At 41.4% G+C, this 20,645-nt stretch overlaps 2 protein-coding genes across 4 annotated transcripts in view; both read right to left on the bottom strand.

Annotated features, from left to right (window-relative positions):
* Window positions 1–359: 359 nt before the first annotated feature.
* On the bottom strand, window positions 360–15,712 carry cwc22 (CWC22 spliceosome associated protein homolog). The gene is made up of 20 exons (XM_084361485.1): window positions 15,624–15,712; window positions 14,609–14,665; window positions 14,273–14,499; window positions 11,767–12,098; window positions 11,261–11,512; window positions 10,813–10,941; window positions 10,357–10,525; window positions 9,813–9,866; window positions 9,576–9,711; window positions 9,221–9,427; window positions 9,057–9,119; window positions 8,874–8,972; window positions 8,502–8,583; window positions 8,104–8,164; window positions 4,469–4,546; window positions 4,090–4,242; window positions 3,815–3,942; window positions 3,264–3,365; window positions 2,850–3,040; window positions 360–1,346 (listed from the first exon to the last, which is right to left on the bottom strand). Exons 2-20 carry the CDS (start codon window positions 14,661–14,663, stop codon window positions 595–597), a joined length of 3,270 nt encoding a protein of 1,089 aa, XP_084217611.1. The 5' UTR covers window positions 14,664–14,665; window positions 15,624–15,712; the 3' UTR covers window positions 360–594.
* Window positions 15,713–16,395: 683 nt separating this feature from the next.
* The window catches only part of itprid2 (ITPR interacting domain containing 2), a 47,350-nt gene continuing 43,100 nt past the window's right edge, over window positions 16,396–20,645 (bottom strand). For all 3 annotated transcript variants that reach the window (XM_084362573.1, XM_084362574.1, XM_084362575.1), the window contains one exon: window positions 16,396–20,287. In XM_084362573.1, the coding sequence (XP_084218699.1) occupies window positions 20,180–20,287 (108 nt within the window). In that variant the 3' untranslated portion in view covers window positions 16,396–20,179. The remainder of the gene's footprint in view (window positions 20,288–20,645) is intronic.

Here is a 20,645-nt window from a genome sequence, read left to right as displayed (position 1 = left end):
TTCAGAGTGATATCCTTGAAACTGACATGAAAACACCCTACACATCCACTTTTGTATAGAAATAAATGAGATGTTTGTTTGTTCTAGTCTTTATGCTGAATTAAATAGCTACTGGCTCAAGTTTCTTATGGTACAGAGAAAGTGGTTTCAATCTAATTCTCAGCAATACAGTGAAAAAGAATATTTGCAAAAGGACAAACTACTCCTTTAACAGTTTAAAAAATAAAATGACAGTTGTGGTTGTTTTTCTAGGAAGGACAGTTGCTGACTGAAAGGCTGCTTCCTACGACTGCATGGTAAAATAAAATGGTGTGTGTTTGGTTGGGAGCTTGAAAGACTTGAGACAATCATTTCAAAAGACATCGGAAACAACTTTAATTTTTTTTTTCCACATATCATCATCAACAAAAATTAATAATAGAAAATACAGACAGAAAGAGAGAGAGGGAGGGAGAGGGGGAGAGAGAGACAGATCCCAAATCCAAAACACCAGAGAGTGACAGGACAAGGTAAAGAAGAGAGGGATGACAGAAGGGAAAGATGTCTGTCAGTCATCAGTCCATCACCGCTGCTTCAGGACGGAGATCAAGAGTTTTATCTCCTCCTCCTCTCCTCTCTCTCTCTGTTTCTGTCTCTGTTCTCCTTATTCCTCTCTCTATCCTTCTGCTTCTCTCCCTCTCTCTCCCTCTTCTCCTCATTCTCTCTCGCTCTGTCCCTTTCCCTCCCTCTGTCTCTGTCTCTCTCCCTCTCTCCATCTCTTTCTCTGCCTTGAATGTCCATTTTTCGTCTCCTCTCCTCCTGCTGCTCCTTCTCTTCTGATCTTTCGTCTCGCCTGCTCCGGGGGGCGCCCTCGCGTGCACGTTCTCGCTCTTCTCCCCCACGTGCACGTTCTCTCTCATCTCCCCCGCGTGCACGTTCTCGCTCTTCTCCCCCACGTGGACGTTCTCGCTCTTCTCCCCCGCGTGCACGTTCTCGCTCCTCCGCCCCGCGTGCGCGTCCTCGCTCCTCCATCCCACGTGCGCGTTCTCGCTCCTCCATCCCACGTGCACGTTCTCGCTCCTCCATCCCACGTGCACGTTCTCGCTCCTCCATCCCACGTGCACGTTCACGCTCCTCTGCCTCACGTGCATGCTCATGCTCCTCCACCTGACGTGCATGGCCCTTCCTGTCCTTCCTTGCCTGCTTCTCATCGTCACTGTCGTCCTCGTCATCGTGCTTGCGTCTGGCTCGCTTCTTGTCAGAGGGTTTGTCTTTCTTCTTCTTGACCTTCTCTGTTTTCTTCTTCTTATTCTTCTCCTCACTTTGTTCTTTTCTCTTCTTCTTCTTCCTGTGTTTGTTGTCAGAGTCTGGAGGACAAGGGGAAAAATAATCACTCATCTGTTAATCCATCACACACTCATTTGTATATCTACACAGCTATTAACAAAACATTTTAAAGACATGTTGACATTACTTTTGACTGCAAAAAGGGATGACTGAATGTGAATTTACTTTAAATATGTCTCTGTTTATTATTGAAAGGATAAAAAGGTCTTTGGAGAAATATCAGAAATGCTCCTTTTCCTCTCAGCCAGCTGGAGTGCTGAAGCTTACAGGCCATGGGCAGACGGCCTGTTAACAATGGACAGCACTGAAGAGTAACAACCATGCCAGCATCCAACTGGACAACAGTTATATTTGCAGGTACTGAAGTGACGTTAGCAGTGCTGACGTTGGTGGCTCATTCAACAAGCTAAGGTGCAGGAAAGGATTTGTGTTCATGCAAGTTAAACACACAGGAAACTTCACATTGCGCTGTCCTTCCTCTCATACTAACTTTTTACAGTGATTGCACTGGTGCACCCATCTTTCACTTTTAGGTAGATCAGCACATAGTTTAGGTGTTCCCATTAACACATTTAATTTAATTTCACCACGTCATGTAAAATACTGTGAAGAGGCACAGACTGCGATAACCTAAATTGTCTAAAAGATAAAATTACAAGGAATGTGGGAGCATTACACAGCCTGCTCTCACACATGCACACACAAAACCATGCATGGCATTTATGCAAGTACACAAAATCCCACTATATAGTGACAAAATAATCAACTTGTTTAAAGGCAACCATCTACACATTCAGTTGGTGTTTGCACTTGACTTTGGTGCATATGTGCAATCAAAGCAGTCCCAACCTGACGCCCTGCTTTAGCAGGAAAGCTAATGTGGCTCTTGTGTAGCAAACCGTTGTCTGTGAGAGTGACATTAATGCTTTATGTGACTATAGTTTAAAATCAAGTCATGTTATTGTCTGTATGGAAACCAATCCTCTTTCTACGTACACAGGTCAAAAACTTGGGAGTCAATTTTGACTGTGTTAAAATTTGACTAACAAATCAATTCTGTCATTAGCAGTAGCTTTTCTCACTTTACACAATAAAAGCATGGGAGACTTTGGATATTAACCTTACATTGTGTCCACTGCAATTCTCCTTATGTGTGCCTTCACCTGCCTGGTTCAAAATGCATTAGTAATGCATCTCTGCAGCACTGCCCTCACTTCACCAGTATAGTATTGATTTCAACATTGCACCCCCTTATTGACAGATCTTCCCCCAGCTAAAAAGGTACCCTTATACAATTGTGAGAGTCCTTTTCATTATTTAGATTGCATTAAAATTATTCAAGTTTTGCCTGTTATAGTCATTCATTGTTTTGATAAAAAAATGTGAAATATTACATATCTCAATTTTGGTTTCTATTTTTTTCTCTGAGGAGAACACAGGAGATGATTTATTCCCTGAGATATGTAGGCTGTAACAGAAAAACAAACAATTTAATGCTGGACTTTAAATAGATATGAATGTACCTGAGCTGCTGCTGCTGGAGGAGTCCGAGTCTGATGAGTCTGAATCGGATTCGCTGGAGGAGTCGGAGGAGGAGGAGTCAGATGAGGAAGAGGAGGATGAAGAGGACGAGGAAGAGTCAGAGGATTCCACGTCCTGGTTCTGAGTCATGATCATCTTGGGAGCGTTCTTCAAATGTTCCCTCAACTCGTCCCTGAGAGAGAAAGAAAGAAAGATTATTATTTGTGTGAAATGTATATACACTGATGGACATGAAGGAGTCAGTGCTGATATGCTGTGATAGATTAATACCCATTGTTCTGGAATGAGATGTTTAACAATCAATGAGTTCAGTACAGTTCACTGAGCCTCAGATTTTTGGACACAATGGGTTTTCACAGTATATACGTGTGTGTATGTTTGTATGTGTCCCTTACGTCAGTCCTCCCAGTCCAATAGAGGTGAAGAAGTTGATGGCGAAGCGAGTGTTTCTTGGATTATCACGAGGAAAGAGACCTTCAAAGAATGGCTGCAGAGTCCTGAAACACACACATACACACAGTTTGCTGCTTAATACAATGTTTTTGTGTTGTGTTTTATTCTTCAGTCACCCTACGGTACACTCTCTAATCATCATCAGAGAATCTGTTTGTTCTTATTAAGTTCTGTAAATATGGATACAATACAATATGGCATACAAGTTTGTTCACACGTCCAACCAATAAACAGACAGCTGAAACGTCCATTTTTTTATGAATTTTCAAACTTTGCTTCCTTTTCTTATCTTTAGTCCTCACTGATGTGTTTCCCGAAAACATTCACAGTTTTATTAAATCACACTTTTTATTGCTTGTAGCAAACAAACTATTTACTACTGTCTTTTTGTTTAAACATAGTGTTTATACTTTTCAGTCACAGTATTACAGACTCCTTTATCTTTGAAGATGGACACAAAAACATGTTTTTGTGTGAGTGTGTGTGTTCATACTGGTCTTTGAGTCTCTGGTTGAGTCTGGGGAGGCCCATGTAGGCACAGAGCTCCTGGAAAAGGATCTTCACAAAGATTCTGCTGGATGACGTTGTAGTCTCCTCACTCATCCTGATGCACTCCAACACCTGGTTGAGAGACAAAAAAACAGGCCGGTGTGTTTAATTTGAATTCAGTCAGACAGGAATGGATTTAATGGCTGTGTGTGTGTGTGTGTGTGTGTGTGTGTGTGTGTGTGTGTGTGTGTGTGTGTGTGTGTGTGTGTTCGTCCTTACACTCCAGGGCACAGAGTCTGTGTAGAGCAGGTGAGCGAACAGTCGAGCCACGTTCCTCAGTTTGTTGGTCTCCAGTCGGTGAATTGTTTCGTACTGCTCTGCAAAAATCCCCTCAAAACTCTCCATGTACTCCTTCTTCAACAGACAGAACCTCTACACACACGCACCCATCCACACACACAACAAGTGTTAACTGGTGCTTTCAATTTGTCCAGTTACAACTATCAGACTTGATAGATACAAATAGAAAGAAAAGAGATAATGAGGGAGATAATGTTTGTTTTTTGCATTTTAGGTGAACTAACCATTTAAATTGGGTATGGTAATATCAACAGGTGTGTGTTTTATGTGTGTGTGTGTGTTTGTGTGTGTGTCTCACCCCGGCTAGCAGACCAAAGAACTTCTCGTAGGTTCTCTGTTGAGCGCAGCAGTCCAGGATCATGTTGCACAGCTCTTTCTGTTCATAAAAAACAAACACTCAATAGGGAATACAATTATACAATCATCACATCATGTTGATCGGCTGTGATCAGATTAGATGCTCTGTGAAAGGTCAGTGTTAAATGGGGTTAATGACTTGATTATGTGAGTTCGAGTGCAGCAGAGAGGTGTAAAATCCTACTGTGGGGTTATATCTGAAGTGGCGTAAAGTAAAACATCAACGCAAGCAAATCTGTTTTGATCCTGTGTGATGTTTAGATCCTCTGATTCTGCAGGTCTGTTTGTATTTTATTGGTTTTTGATAATTTTTATGTTAACTTTCATTGTAACTACTGACACTCTCTATTCAGAGACATTTGGTGTATAATGAGAGCTGAGAGACACAGAAAACTGAACATTTGATTTACGCAACTGATGTGCCAGTCTCTGTTGCAAACCATCCTCCTCTCACTCTTCCTGACTGATATGTTAATCTCTTCTGGCACGTTGTTTGCCACATGTCTAAGTCAAATTCAGAAATGATGACAGAATGACATTCACGACTGATTTTAGGTTTAATTTATGCTAACTTCCTGCCAGTAACATGAATCATAAGAAGGCTATGAGTTAAAAGCTGCAGGCTGGTTACTGCACATAAACCTCTATTATCATCACTGGGGCTGGGTGATATCGCCTTATAGCGATATTTCACTCTGAAGTGCTTCATAAATGCTATGACTATGACATTTCTGAATAATACTTATCAGTAATAAGGATATAATGACTAATTGGGTAAAGTCAAGTATTGGAATAAGTAAAACAGTCTGATAAGTAAAAAAAAATACATCACTTTACTGTAATGCAACCTTTAAAACCAGGAAAAGACAGCACCTAAGACATATCACAATACTGACATGAGTATACCAGCAGTGTGTATTTAGGGATGTTGCTCCACAAAAGGCAGCCATTAAGAATCTTTGAATGCTGTGCCTGTGCTCTTGCTCTCAAGTGCTTGTGGGACAAAGAGTGAAAAAAGTTTAAAAGCATTCACAGAAACACTTCCTGATTGTTAGGAAACAAGGCAGCAGAGACGCCTTCAGACTGCTTGATTTTGATGTGAAAGCTTCTAAAGTCAACGAAAATGTTTGTTGTTTTTCTTCAACGGACTCCTCAGTCAGTGTGGCTGTTAAGTGAGTGAGAGACAGCGGCTGTGAGAAGAATGTGCCAGAGGACAAACATCTTTGTGAGTGTGTTCCAGCTGTTGTGTTAAGTGAATCATTCCTGATGTTGATGAAACTCTGGCTGACAAGGTCATCTGCTCTGATCTCTCTCACACACACACACACGCACGCACGCACGCACGCACGCACGCACGCACGCACGCACGCACGCACATCTCCAAACACCTCCAACATGAAGTATCATTTGTTCACCAGTTGGTTTTTTGTCAGTTAGTCAACTAAAGCACAATAAATCACTAAATCTAGCCGTAGTGTCCCCCGATGTGCACCTAGCTGAAACATGACCACTGCTGCCAAAATGTTTTTTTATATTCTTTTACGGGAGGAGAGGAGAGAAGGAGTGGAGAGGGCTGTGTTTTATATCTAATGGTGGGCCTATATTATTTTGTGCTCCATACGCTTCATATCTAGGTCAATTAACACACCATGCATTTTTTTTGCACACATGACACCTCCGCTGCTACAACACCACCATCATAGGAGCACACTGCATCTATGCATCTTGATCCAAAATCCAAAGATACTCAATAACTAATATCCAAAGCAAAATAACCAAAGAGAAAAACAGATAATCCTCACATTAAAGATGCAGGAACCAGTGAATCTTTGCCATTTTTGCTTGATAAATGACTTAAACTTTGAGTTTATTGTCAAAATGACTGCAGCTTAAGATTCTGTCCATTGACTAACCAGTTCAACAATATAATTAATAACAACACACATGAACAGTCCATCAGCAGCTCAAAGCGTTATGTGTTAAGGTCAAAGAGTTTAACTTCAGATATAGAGTGAGAAGCTGAGGACAGGTGTCCACAGTCAGTCTGCATCCAGTTGAACAGAAGTCAATGACATATCACGGTTAAATGTTGTGAGAACACTGTTGCTAGTAAGGCTGCAACTAACAATTAGTTTCATTGCTTATTTACTTGTTTAATTATTTTGTTGTTTGGTCTATAAAATGTCAGAAAATTGTGAAAAATGCTGAAAAGTGTTTCCCCAAGCTTAACATGACATCCTCAAATGTCTTGTTTTGTCCACAACTCAAAGATATTCAGTTGATCGTAATAGGGAAGTGAAGAAACCAGAATTCAGTCACATTTAAGAAACTGGAATCAAGAGAATTTTAACATTTTGTCTTCAAAAATTAGTTCAGGGATCTGCTGACTCGCTCAGTGCATAGAAGGTTCAGTCGCCAGTGTCCTTTTTCAGTTGTTTCCCATGTGGAGCTAGGGTCTGCGGCCCAGAGAAAGTGCACAGCCCCCACAGCGTCTTTTTTCTCAGCGTTCTGCATTTTTTCTTGCGCCCACTTCGAGCTCTTTGAGTTGACAATCTCTCAACTTTTCAGAAAAGCACTGGTGACATCACAGTTGCTCTTCTTCATTTTCCTGGCATCGGCAATAATATTCAGCCTCCCCCCTTTTAAGCATCCAGTACATAGCAATTAAGTGCATGATTAAGTCCCTCTTATAGTGTTTTATATGCTTTAATATGAGTCAGCTTGAGCCAGCTCTAACACTGCGTATCAAACCTACAAATCATCAGTTAGAATTGAGATTCCATGTCCGTCAGAAGGTGTCAAGTGTGTAGGTCAAACAAATAAACTGGTCCTCACAAGGATACAAACAACAGCACACGCACACGCACACACACACACACACACACACACACACACACACACACACACACACACACACCACTGATTGTCCTCTGACACATCATATTACTCACAGCACTTTCTATCACATTAACACACAGCTGACCAACAACTGTCAATGTCTGAGACCAACTATAACTATTACTGTCACACAACCTGGCAACAGAACTACACACACACTTGAAGATAACAAGCAACTGAGACAGCAGCAGGTCTACTGATGTGTTTTCTAAAGTTTCACACCATCCACCCCAAACCCCCCCCAAAATCAGTTCTTCTTCATCCTTCAGTTATCAAATAGTGAATGTGTTCATGAGCGCGACCTTCTGATCAGCACGGCACAGAAAATCCTCACATTTCAGAATCTGTGACCAGCGAGGCATTTTTTGCTCAAACAATTAACTGATTGTCAAAATTGCTGTTTACTTTTATTGATCAACTAATTGTTTAAGCTCTACATTTTATGCTCCCCTCTTGTGATTCCAACACTTGTAGTTGATGTCTGTACAGTGCCTCACTTGTTTTTTTGTGGTAAGTGGTATTTCAGTGGTATTTTCAGATTTATCCTCAGTGTCCTCTCAAGAGGAAAACAGAAAAATAAAGAGTTTTCGCTTTTATCCTCATTGTGTTTGTTTGTCTGCCATTTTACATCAGCCAAGTGTTGTGTGTGTGTGTGTGTGTGTGTGTGTGCAGACTCACCGTCTGGCTGTCAGGAAAGTCCATCTTGATCAGTTTGTGAGCACACTCCTCAAAGTCCAAACTACAAAATCAATCAATCAAACAATCAATCAATCTCTGTGGACCAAACTGTGTGTGTGTGTGTTACTGTTTGTGTGTGTCTGTATGTGTGTAATTTTCAATCTCAATCTGTTTCAGTGTTTCATCCTATCCTCCAAACCTGTGAACTGGGCTTCAATGAAACCATGGTAACTAAACTGCGCACACACTCACAGACACAGCTTTAAATATTAGTCCAAATCCATCAGATATAGAAGGAGCTGTAAATACCTGCCAAAACCCTGAGAGACAAGTGAATCACTGACTGTGTGAGCGTGTTTTTCAAGCATGTTACTGTGTGTGTGTGTGTGTGTTCGTACCTGGACTGTATAGCGAGGTAGATGGTTCTTCTGAAAGCAACCAGGTTGACTTCTGTCTGATCAAAGATGGTGACCTTCTCACCTAAGAGAGTGACAGAGACGTCTTTTAGATAATTTAGGATGCTGGTTTGCTGGTTGTCTATTATGTTAAAACCACATATCATAACATAATATTGAAAGAATGATTAATATAAGTCTGTAATATCACAATGTTGAATAGTATACACAATCAATGAGGGGTCCTTAAACTTTCCATCTGTCAATGGAGGTTTAAAATTAACTGCTCAATTTTCAGATTTTCTTTTAAGTAGTAAAATAAGTGCAATAGTCCTTTAATTGAAGTTGTCCAGCAGGTCAACCCGTCTGTCTCACCTTCTCCTTCCTCCTCATTTTCCTCCTCATTTTCCTCTTCATCTTCGTCGCTGCCATCTCCCTCCTCCCCTGAATCGCTGCTGCCCTCGTCCAGGATATCTGTCAGGAAGTGACGGCTGATTGGTTAAACTTTGAAGGAAGTGACAGCTGATTGGATAGTTACAGCGTGATGTTTGTTCTCACCTCTTTTAAGCGTTTTGTATTTCTCTTCATTCTCCTGGAAGTCTGGGTCCAACTTAAACACATCTGAGTGAACACAGACACACAGGTTACAAATGAGTATATGTACGTAGCCCTGAGTGTTTTAGCCAGGTAGAGTCCCTCCCCCCTCCATCTCTGGGTCTTACTGAGGATGTCCTCGGTGTTGTACTCATCGTCCAGTGGCAGCATGTGGGTGAACTGGTCTTCCTCGTCCACCAGGTCCAGACCCTCTGGGATAACTGGGTGATCTTTAAAACCGTCCTTCCTGATGGCAAACATCACCTCAATCATGTACTGGACCCTCTTATCAATAGCCGACTCATGGAGGACGTTCCTTAGACGCTCAAATATGGCTGAAGAGAGAGAGACAGGCAGAAGTTGTTGGTGACAGATTAACTACGCTGATATACAGGATCTATTTATTGGAAAGGCCAATTCTCCCACAACTACTGTAGTTTTACAGAGAATTGTCAGCACAACAGAGGTGTGGCTACAGTATACCGTTGATTCCTCGCGGGGACACCTCAGTCAGTTTGAGTCCACACTCCTTCAGGAAGGCGATAGTGACCTCCACACTGTCATCAGTCGGGCGCTCCAGCAGCAGAGTGAGCATCTCCAGACACAGAACCTCGTGGGCCTGAGAGATGAGAGAGAGGAGAAAAGCAAACACGCTTCATTAGAGCTGAACATCAACATTCAAACCTTCCATCAATATCAAAGTCAGACAGCACAACTTACTACATTCTGGTTGATGAGATGAGCCACAAACTTTGAGGCTGTCAGGCACTGTTGCTGCAAAACAAAACAGAGACTGGTTTTAATACATCACTAACTCTAATACTACTGCTAAGAAAACCAATACTGCCAATATTTATAATAACAGAAATCATAAAACAAATTTAAAAGAAAATCATTTCAAAAACTGACACTTGAATTGAAATGATTGAAATTATAAGCTGCGTTTAGACTATGTTGACTAGTTTGCTGCTCTGCTCGGCTAATGTTAGTATCTGGGTGATGAAGTAGTAACAGAGTTGGCAACTTATTAAATGCATAATGTACCCAAATGTAAGCCTTTTAAAAAATAAACTATAAGTAAACCCAATTCTGCCCTTTTGTTAAATCAAAATAACTTTTTTAACTAACGGTATTACACAAGTAACATTTTTGGCTTTTGTAAATCAATTCAGAATTGTAGGAGATAAGATTCATTATCCTTATGTGACTACACTTTTTCCATCCACCACCATCACATCTTCTCTACGGACATTTAGACAGGTACCTTGAGGTTACGACGGTAGCTCTTCCTGAAGGTCAGGATGAGGCGTTTGAGGATCAGCTCTCCAATCTGAGGGAACTTGGAGTTGATGATGGCAACGACAGCGGCATAAACATGAGTAAAGATCGGAGATGCTCCCTGAGCCTGAAGCACTGAGCGAGCCAGCAGACCCCTGACAGACAGACAGACAGTTACAGTCAGACAGCACACAACCTCCAGACTTTCCTTTCTATTGTGGGATAGAGAGCCAAGTATGTTTCTCTGTCTTTAATTAATCTTACTAATAAGAAAGTGTTAAAGTTAGGATACATCATTAAGTGTATTTCCCCACTCCTGTGAAAAATAGAAGCTAGAACAGAATCACTGTCACTCCACTTATCACATAAACTTCTAGCACTACACCCTCAGACTATTATACCTGAATAACAGGTGAAGTTGTTTGCTGGTGTTATTGCTCACCTCCCCCTGACGATGTTCTCCTGCAGCAGCTCCTGGATGATCATGACGATGTTCGACACGTTGACTTTATTGATCAGACCGTTGATGGACTTCTTCAGAGCCTCCCAGCTCATCCTCTGATAGGCCAGGCTGCACAGGAGGCAGGGCATCAGTTAAAACACACGGATTATATGGAGTCGTTTAAACCAACAGGAGAGATTGTCAGGTCGGGAGTCACAACAGAGTTGTTCCCAGCTGCAAGCTCAATTGAAACTGCTGCATAAGGTTACATTATTGTTGTTTTGTATGCAGTCGGGTGCAGGAACTGTCTTCTAAATTTTTATAGAAATTATTTGAAAAAGAAAAACTACCTACAACCTGAGAGATGATTGGAAAGTTAAGAAAATAGAACTAGGATCATGGCTGTTTGTAGTCTCTACAAAATAATAATAATAATTGAAAACCTTACCTGCTCTTGTCAGTGATTTGTTGCTGCATCATGCGGAGCTTGGCAGGGGGGATGTAAGCTCCACCCGTCCTCGTCAGAATCGGGTCAATCTCCTCCTTCTTCTTCTTGACCGGCGGCTCTTCAGTAGCTGGTGGCTCCTGGTCTGTAGGGGAGGCTGAGCGGCCTCGCCTCCTGTGATCTGACTCTGCATCTCGATTGATCCGTCGGTCAAAACGTCCACCCCTGTTGTCACGGCGATCGTCATAGCGATCCCTGGGCAGAGCCAAGAGTAGAGGGTAAAACAAAATCTTCAAAAATTTGTTTAGTTACTTTTTTTTAAAATGATGTTGTGCTTTTGTGGTTTTGTGTGTTTGTGTCGAGTGTTTTATTGTAACCAAAAATCGTTAATGACCCGGTTTCACAAGGTCTTTCACACATTGACTTAATTTTGAACTAAATAACTTACTAAAGTTATTACAAGCCAGTCAAAAGCTGTTTGTGTCTTAGTATGTGTGTCTGTCTGTTACCGAGTATAGCGTCCTCTGTTGTAGCGCTCCCGGTCTCTCTCTCTGGACCTGGATCGGTCCCACCCTCGGGACCCGGACCTGTCTCGTCCTCTTGACCCGGACCTGTCCCGTCCTCTGGATCTTGATCTGTCTCGTCCTCTGGATCTTGATCTGTCTCGTCCTCTGGATCCGGACCTGTCTCGTCCTCTGGATCTTGATCTGTCTCGTCCTCTGGACCCGGACCTGTCTCGTCCTCTGGACCCAGACCAGTCTCTCTCCCTGGACCCAGACCGGTCTCGCTCTCTGGATACTGATCTGTCTTGCTCCCTGGACCTAGACTTGGATCTTGATCTCTGGACAACAAATAAACAGAGAGTGTAAGCAGTATGTTTTTTTTGGCCTTCACATGTTAAAAAGATCTGGGTTGTCCATCTATGCAGGAATGACTTGGACATGAACTTGTCAGAGAACATTGGACCAACAGAAAAACATGCTGCCATCTGAGTTTAGCTAATTAAGAGAGACAACACAGCAGCTAGCTGTGACTGAATTTAGAGCCAGTCTAGGCCAGGGTCTACATAAAGTAAAAGCTTGAAGGTAGCTTGAAGGCCCTGGGGAGTTCACGTCTAAGATGAAAGTAATGGACACGGTTCTTTTCCATTTGTAATTCTTCTTCTCCAAGAACAGGCACTCAGCCGCAGGTCCCACCAACGACCAGGGCCACAAAAATCTGTCAGCATAACAGACACGTTATTGTTTCCTACCTATATGTTCAGTGGTTCTCAGGCATTACTGGCGTTGAGTTTTTCTCGCAGTTGCTTTGCAAGAACTAACAGCCAACAGCGGAGTTGCTGCAGTGTCTTTGGGCTCGTTAGGTGAAGTGTTATCACAGCTCAACCACTGCAGAGAAGCAGACATTACCGGAGAGTCTGTGTAACAGTTACACAGTCAAGCATTGAGATTGAAGCCACTGAAGCAAACCAATCAGAGGTGGAGTAGGGTGGGTATGAGAACGAGTCTGTCTTCTTGAGCAATATGACTGCGCCCTCTGCTGTTCACGTAGAGCAATACAATGACACGGAGACACAGAAAATATAGGGCTGCTGTAGCTTCATCTGTCCACACTTACTGTAACAGATTTAACCAATGGTTTGAGCCTCTAACAACTGTGAGTAAAATAGGCATAAGAAGCAGAGAAATATGATCTGATAGGCCAAAGTAAGGACGTGGGAGGGCTTTGTAGCTGCCAGCAATATTTGTATAAACATGGTCCAGGACATTTCAAACTGCAAAACAACTGAGGTCTGTTTGATTAAAACCACCAGCTACAATCACAATTCCATGCAGTTGTTTAGTCATGTTGCTGCTGATGTCATCAAACAATTCCTGCAGTGCATTTTTTTAAGTTTGCATCTGGGGGAATGTACACAGCAACAATAAAAACACTGGTGAACTCTCTGGGCAGATAATATTGTCGACATCTTGGCATCAGAAATTTGACATCTGGTGAACACCGTCCATCCACTTTAACTGCGTTTGAGCACCAGGTATTATCTATGTTGACAGAGAGCCCTTCTCCTCTCCTTTAACTGGAGACCTGTTGGCTCTGAACAAGGTCCAACCATCAAGTGCACTGGCTTGATCCGGGATGTTAGGGGTTAATCACAACTCTGTAAAGATGTGCGCACAGCAGTATTTGATTTCCAGATGCTAAGTGAGCCTCAGTTGCACCTCATCCACTTTATTTTCCTGGGACTGGACATTAGCCAGAAGAAGGCTTGGCAGAGGAACAGCTCTTGGTCTAAGCTGGTCAGCTTAGCTCTGATGCTGCCTCTCTTTCCTCTCTTCCTGGGGCAGTCGCAGCGCTTTCTGTGACATTTTGTCCCACCGGTCTGGCTGGCCGTTCGGCAGATGCTGCTGGAGGAGATCCTACCGCAGTATGCTGCACTCAATTCGAACCCACCACTCCCTTTTCCAATGTTGATGAGTGCTTAGCTATCATAGGCAAAACGTGCTTCAGTAGAAAAAGGCAAAAAACAAAAATGAAATGAAATGAAAAATGAATCAAAATATACCAAGAATGAAAGATGCTACTAGCCGCCGCTTTTGCATATGACTACCTACCGGACTACCTTGCTTAGGTTGCTGTTGTTCTGACCTGACCCCGGCAGAAAATTATTTGGTAGACAGATTCTGAGAAGCACTTCATGCAACATCGGTATTTATCTGCGATTATTAAATCTAATTCAAAATCCATTCAGGACTTCATGAATTTGATTTGAATCAGTAGATCAGCACCTCTCTCCAGCCCAGACTACTGATGATATTTCTCACAGCAACATTTTCCCTTTCAAAGATATTATTCCTGAACATGCTTAATTGTTCAAGTATAAACAACAAAAATAAACAAATACAACCTTGTGCATTTGTCTCATTTCTGATTCCTTTAACAACAGGAAGTGGACCGTAATCAATGCTTGTAAACATATAAAAAAAGCCAGAAACATCCATATTAGTCTTTGCTTACTTTGATCTGAGCCACACTGCTCCTAATCTTCCTCAGTGTCCCTTGATGTTCATCCTCATCTTCACTGCTGCTGCTGCTGCTGTCTGAGCTGCTGGAGGCAGGGCTCGTGGAGCTGGGCCTGTCTGCAGGACTGGCCTGAGGGGATGGCCGCTCTCTGGGGCTTCGCTCAACTGAGCCGGCCTGTTGGGGCCCCTGTGTTGCCGGACTAGACTCGTCTTCTGAAGGTCCTGAAGTCAGAGAAGGACAGCAGCCTTATTACATGGATATCAGAACTACAGCTACCAGTATTGATACTGTCACTGCAATAACAAACTGGTGACAGCAGGTTTCACTCACCACTTTCTTTTTTCTGCACAGGACTAGGACTTCGACTTCTGCCTGGAGAGTCCATACCTGAAAAACACAATCACATACATGGTTATAATAAAGAAACATTTTGAAAGGTTAAGTAAAGAAAAATAGAAGGAATTTTTTGAGAAACAAAGAGGTCTGACTCCGTCATCAACAATATTTTATATTCTATATTAAATTATCATTACACTGCAACAACAGTCTGCTGGAGATGAGCTTTAAGGGGCTTTGAAGGCATTTCTTAGAAAAATCACCTGACCAATCCAATTCAGCCAACTCAACTGTTCAAGATATACAGAACCGGGCACAGAGTAGGGCTGCAATTTACAGTAATTCTGATTATCAAAGAATTTTCTGATTTTATAAATAATTTCGTGTTTAAAACATGGTAAAGCAGAGAAAATGGGAAATGCCAATAACAAGTTATCAGAGCCCAAACTTGATCAAATTATTAGTAGCATAACAAAAATGTATTTAGTGTCGACCAACTTATCCACCGTCTGAATGACAGATAATGCCAACCACAGCGGACAGTAACGAAATTATCCACGCAGGTCCTGTTTCGTTATTAGGATAAGAAGGTCTTTTGCACACGTAACGTTGAGTGTCTGGACTGTTTTTCAGGTGATATAAACTATCAGAGATTAACCGCCTGCTGACGTACAGGAACAGCTAACACTATGTTAAGTGACCATATTTACGACCGGACATAAGAAAGAACGTCCGTTTGATAATTAATAAGGTTTGTTTGGGCAGTTTATCAAGACAACAAGACTAAATCTAACTAAAACACATTTCCAACGAACGTTTCTGTTTTATCGCCATGTGTGTTTGGATGAGCTAAAGTTAGCTAGTCTGCTAATCCTATTTTAGTTTCAGCTATTCCGCTAAAAGTTTTTTACTAGTGTGTTGCTAAAACCTCGAGGTTTTTTCCATCTCGAGTTTAAAAGAAAGACTCTGTCTTCTTACTGTATTTAGTTAAGCTTTAAAATCCACGTACCGTTCTGGTTTCCCACTCTTCTGGTCCCTTACGTTCAATCAGTGTCGTTTCTAACGGAAAACTTCCTACAATGGGACAAACACGTCCGGGTCAGGGGTAGCTTCCGGATTTCAAAATAAAAGTCACAAATAAAATGTTTTAGCATCGCCCCACAGTGGTGATATAAATAACTACCTCATCCATGGATGTTGTGTTTTAGTCACTTAGGATAGAACAACTGGCAGTAAAGAGGGAGGAAAACAATAGAAATGTTGTAAAACTGTTACTGTTAAATTATATCCAAATACAGAGGACAAAATGTTCTGAAGTGTGTGTGCTCGATGTGTCGATTTTGTAGTTTGAACATTTGAAATAGATGAATACTGAAATAGTTGGATTGTAGTTAAAGTGGCAGTCAACATACAAATCCTTTGTACTTGTAATCCTTTATTTATTCCCCAGAGGAGAGATTTGGTTGTTAGAGCAACACAAGGACAGATAAATAGAGAAACTTTGAGAGATTAGAAAAATAAGATTATTATTGGTTTTGTAACCTACAAATTAATACAAGGTGTGTAGTCCATTCACTATTTAAAAAGTGCATTATATCCACCTGTATTCATCTACAATATTGCATAAAATCAAGTGAAGTAGAGGTTCTGGTTAGATACAGATGGTCCAAATGGCCCCACACACACACACACACACACACACACACACACACACACACACACACACACACACACACACACACACGGTATGTAAGAAATGAGGCATCACTCATCCGTACTGAAAATAAATACATCTTTATTATTCTCATCTCTACAGAGTGATCCTTCCCCTGCATCCCGCTGACAAGACATCAATACAAAATACACATTATCATTAATAGACATCAAAAGAAATTAATAAACACCAACAGTAAGACAGGGAAGTGTAATTAGAAGTGTGTGAAGGATTCTTGATCAGTAAAAAAAGAAGCACGTCGAGCTTCAGAGCTCACAGTGAGTGTTGGTCCAGCAGAGCAGAGTTTGCGATCAGTGAATATGAAAATAAAGTTTTCTAAACACACAAAATCAATAAATGGTGAAAGGAATCTGAGTTTGAAGGCCCAGTTAACAATGATTGATGACTTAGGTCTCATGATGAAACTTGAACCAGCTCCAATAGCTGAATGAAGACTGGCTGAAAACTCAGAATCATTACTAACTAGACTTTTGAGCTCAAAATCCCTTCACCACACATTGTTTCCAAAGGTCAAGGATGAGCATCCACAAAAAACAGTATCAATACATATATTTCCAAAAGTTCAGCTTTCAGTAATTTTGATTCTAATGTTAGTTTGTGTGAAAATTTCAGAAAAATTGTTCCATGAAGAAGATAAAAAAGAGGTATTTAGGAGTTTGTCTTGACTGACACACAGGCTTAATGCTAAAGACAACAGAAGTTTGGTGATTGGCAATTAGTAATTAATTGTTCAGTGGTCAATAAGTCCTGTGTATTTTGTGCAAAGAGGAAGAAAAACAATCAATCTCTAAATAAAAACAGCAAGCTGCAGATTCATTTGTAGGATGGCTGATCATATATGAAATGTTGGCCCTGACATACTGATTTCTTACCAGTAATCAGTATGTTCTTATTATTGCACAAAGATGTGTCATCAGACACTTTGCAGCTAACATGCTAATGTGGCTAACATGCTAATAAGGCTAAGGTTTGGACTGTACTGCCCACTCACCCATAGTGGATAAGCTCCCCCCTCCCTCGACGTCATCACATCATCATCATCATCAGTCGCCATGACAACTTACCAAAACCTACTACTGCAGAGTAACTCTCTATCTCTATGCCTGACCTCCACAGTACCTCATGACATCACACACTAACATTATCACCTGCACAGTAACAACCAGCACACACACAAAGCAAAGACTTGGTGTTAAAGGAACAGTCCATCGTTTTGTGAAATCTTTACATTGAGGCCATGTTTAGCCTAGCTCAGCACAAAGAGCGGAGCCAAGGGGAAACTGCTAGGCTTGATCATTAAAACAGAAAACAATGCACCCTACAACTCTAGAGCTGTCTGATTTATGTATCTTGTATCTTGTTTATTGAGCCGATGTAGTTGTTGACCAACAACTGCCGGAGGTGGTGCACATAGCATTTCGGAAGTCGCGTTCTTCAGGCCTGCTTCTAGTACAGATCTCCCAGGGTTTCTGATGTGATATATTTGCTGTGTCTTTTAGAGCTTTGATTATTTGAGCAATAAATTCACTTTTGGTGACCTTTGGTCATCAACTAAAAGATCTAACTAACACTTGGTGACTGAACCTCTGGTGGACCTGGGCTTTTAACTAGAAAAAATTATATAACTGCACTTTAAGGCAAGAGGCAAGAGGAACACAAGCGCAATGAAAATGATGTTGGCGATGATGATGTTGATGGTGGCGTTGGTGTTGATGATGATGATGATGATGATGATGATGATGATGATGATGATGAAGGAATGTTGACAGCTGTAGGATCATAATCCGTTAATTTTATACCTCGAAGCTCTCTTTGAATCCTTTACATTAATGTGAAATGTGCATGGAACCGCCGTAAAAGCTCAGCTGACTCAACTCTTATTGAAGAATAAGGAATGTAACCCCTTTATAAAAGGTGTAAGGGTAGAGATTAAAACATTATTAATGCATTTACAGTATTTTTAAGGCAAGTTAGTTCCCCATGTGTTGGTCTGATAACGTGTTAAAGGCTCAATTCAGCCAAATTACATCTCCCTCTAGTGGCATCTAGCCATGCAGACTTTTGATTTGAATGGTCAAGGTTTTGAGATATCTGTCTCTAAGATTTCTGCCTCCGTCACAATACCATGGAAGACACAAGCATTTATTTTGTGGTGTTTAAAGCATGGAGAATATCATTAAAAGTTAGAAATCAGATTTTCATTAAATCAAACCCTGTTGTTGATATCATCTGTGATCAGAAGGTTAGCCACTCAATGCATCTATATTCTGAAATTACCTCTCTATATGGCAATTTTTACTGTTAATGGCGGAGTCCCCCATTACTGCAGGTTATCTAAATGACCAACCTACACAGAAAGGTATCAGTCTCACTGTTTAGTGTTTACTGTCCTACAGTTGAATTGGAAGAACTAATGGTACTTGTCCACAGGATCCATCGTTTTCACGCCTCCCATTCACTGTCTATGTACTGTAAGAGTGCAATGCATTCTGGTAGCAGAGCATTGTGTCGGCCACGCCCGTGAGTTCCCATTGCCCATAGACTTTACATTGTGATGACATCACAGATCACAGATTTTTAATCGCTATTCTAAGCTTATTGGAAGTTTTGCAAATATAAAACCTCCATGGATCAAAAATTGATAACAGAAAGAGTCATATTCCACCTTGTTTGCAGTTCTTGGTGCTCTGTCAACAGTTTGAGCAGCACCCTCCGGGGCCTGGTGCCAAAGCATCAAATGACACCCCTGTGGACACGTACCTCTACTGCTAATGCAACCACAAGATTTCCTAGTGCTGCCGTTTCACATTAAAAGCATTCAACTGGCTTTTACTGTGAATCAGTCGCAGGAAATGCAATGTAATTGTCAGCAGGGTTACCACTGACTGTAGTAGCTCATCAGAACAGTGTCTACAAAATAAGACATGGTAGTTTTTGGCATTTTGGCACCAACGTATCAGTTTTAAATATTGGTGAATCAACCAGGACTGAAATCTTAATGGTTATAACCTTTAAAAACATCTCCAGCAACTTCCCACTTCCTATGACAGACTCCCAAATAAACTAAATTTAATTCACCTTCACTGTATTGGGTTGTAAACAGAAATCCACAGAAAGATTTTAAAACCTGGAACTAAAAAAAAACAGCAGGAAGGGAGGAAATTGTCTCATTTGGGTGAGCCAGCAGTTTTCTGAAGTTTGTACTGAGTACATTTAACCCTTATCAGTTTGTGAATTTTTCACAGTAGTGCCTTATACAGACAGGTTTATCCACAGTTTTTGACAGTGATGAATGTTTAAGTTACAAGCTACTGATTATTAACTATTATCATAATCATCATCAGGACATATCTTTTGCTCATGTCCTGATCTTATCACTAGTAGTGAATATACTGGTTGAGTACTGTTAGAAGTACTATATGTAGTACTAATAGTATTAGTGGCACTGGTAGTTTTAGGTCTGGCTCTGTTAGGAAAAGAAATTGTGATGAAAAAGCAACACATTATAGCTAATGCTTCACAGGGACAGGTTGGTCCAGGCTGGTGTTCCCAGCATGCATCACACCAGCACACTAGAACACATAAACAACCTTGTCCCACCATGCGTCCTGTCTGAGGCCTCACCCTCCACCTCTCACTTACGAGCATGCTTGTTAACAGCAGGCCGGTCCACAGGTGGGGTAAGTGAGGTCAATCACATGTAAGTGATGTGTTCATTTCATCATCAGTGTTACAGACATACAGTGTTACTCAGCTATACAGTGTTGCAGACAGACAGTGTTGCTGCTCAGGCTGAAGGTGAAAGGGGCGGTGCTCTGCTGATGACATTACTACAGGGGGTGTTGCCTCGCGGGCAGCTGCGATCGCTGTGGCGACATGGTAGCCAGCAGCTCGCCGTAGATCTCCCGTCGGACCTCCTGCGCTACGCTCTCTCGTATCTGGAATGTAATAGAGACAGAGCTGGTGAAATAATTCCTGATAAACAGGGAAACAGCTGCTGTCGTCATTCAGCTCTTCTGGTTTAAAGGAAAATGCTTAATTGCTTTTTTGCTGAGCATTAGATGAGCTGAGCAACTAATCTCCCGCCTCCAGCTTCATATTGAATATAGACATGAGAGTGGTATCAATCTTCTTGCAGCAAGAAGGTGAAAGGTCAAAATATTCCTTAAAAACAGCTACGTTGTGCAAAAATGCTACAGTAGTTTCTTTGAGATGATTTAGATTTGGATTGTTTTCTGGTCAGCAGTCACCTGAAGGCTGAAACAAGTATCCAATTTAAACAGTGGTGCAGCATAA

This window comes from Pagrus pagrus (assembly GCF_965226575.1).
Source record: "Pagrus pagrus genome assembly, chromosome: 9".
Lineage (NCBI taxonomy): Eukaryota > Metazoa > Chordata > Actinopteri > Spariformes > Sparidae > Pagrus > Pagrus pagrus.
The sequence above is the reverse complement of the archived record's forward strand: the minus strand, read 5'-3'. Positions and strand labels throughout refer to the sequence as shown.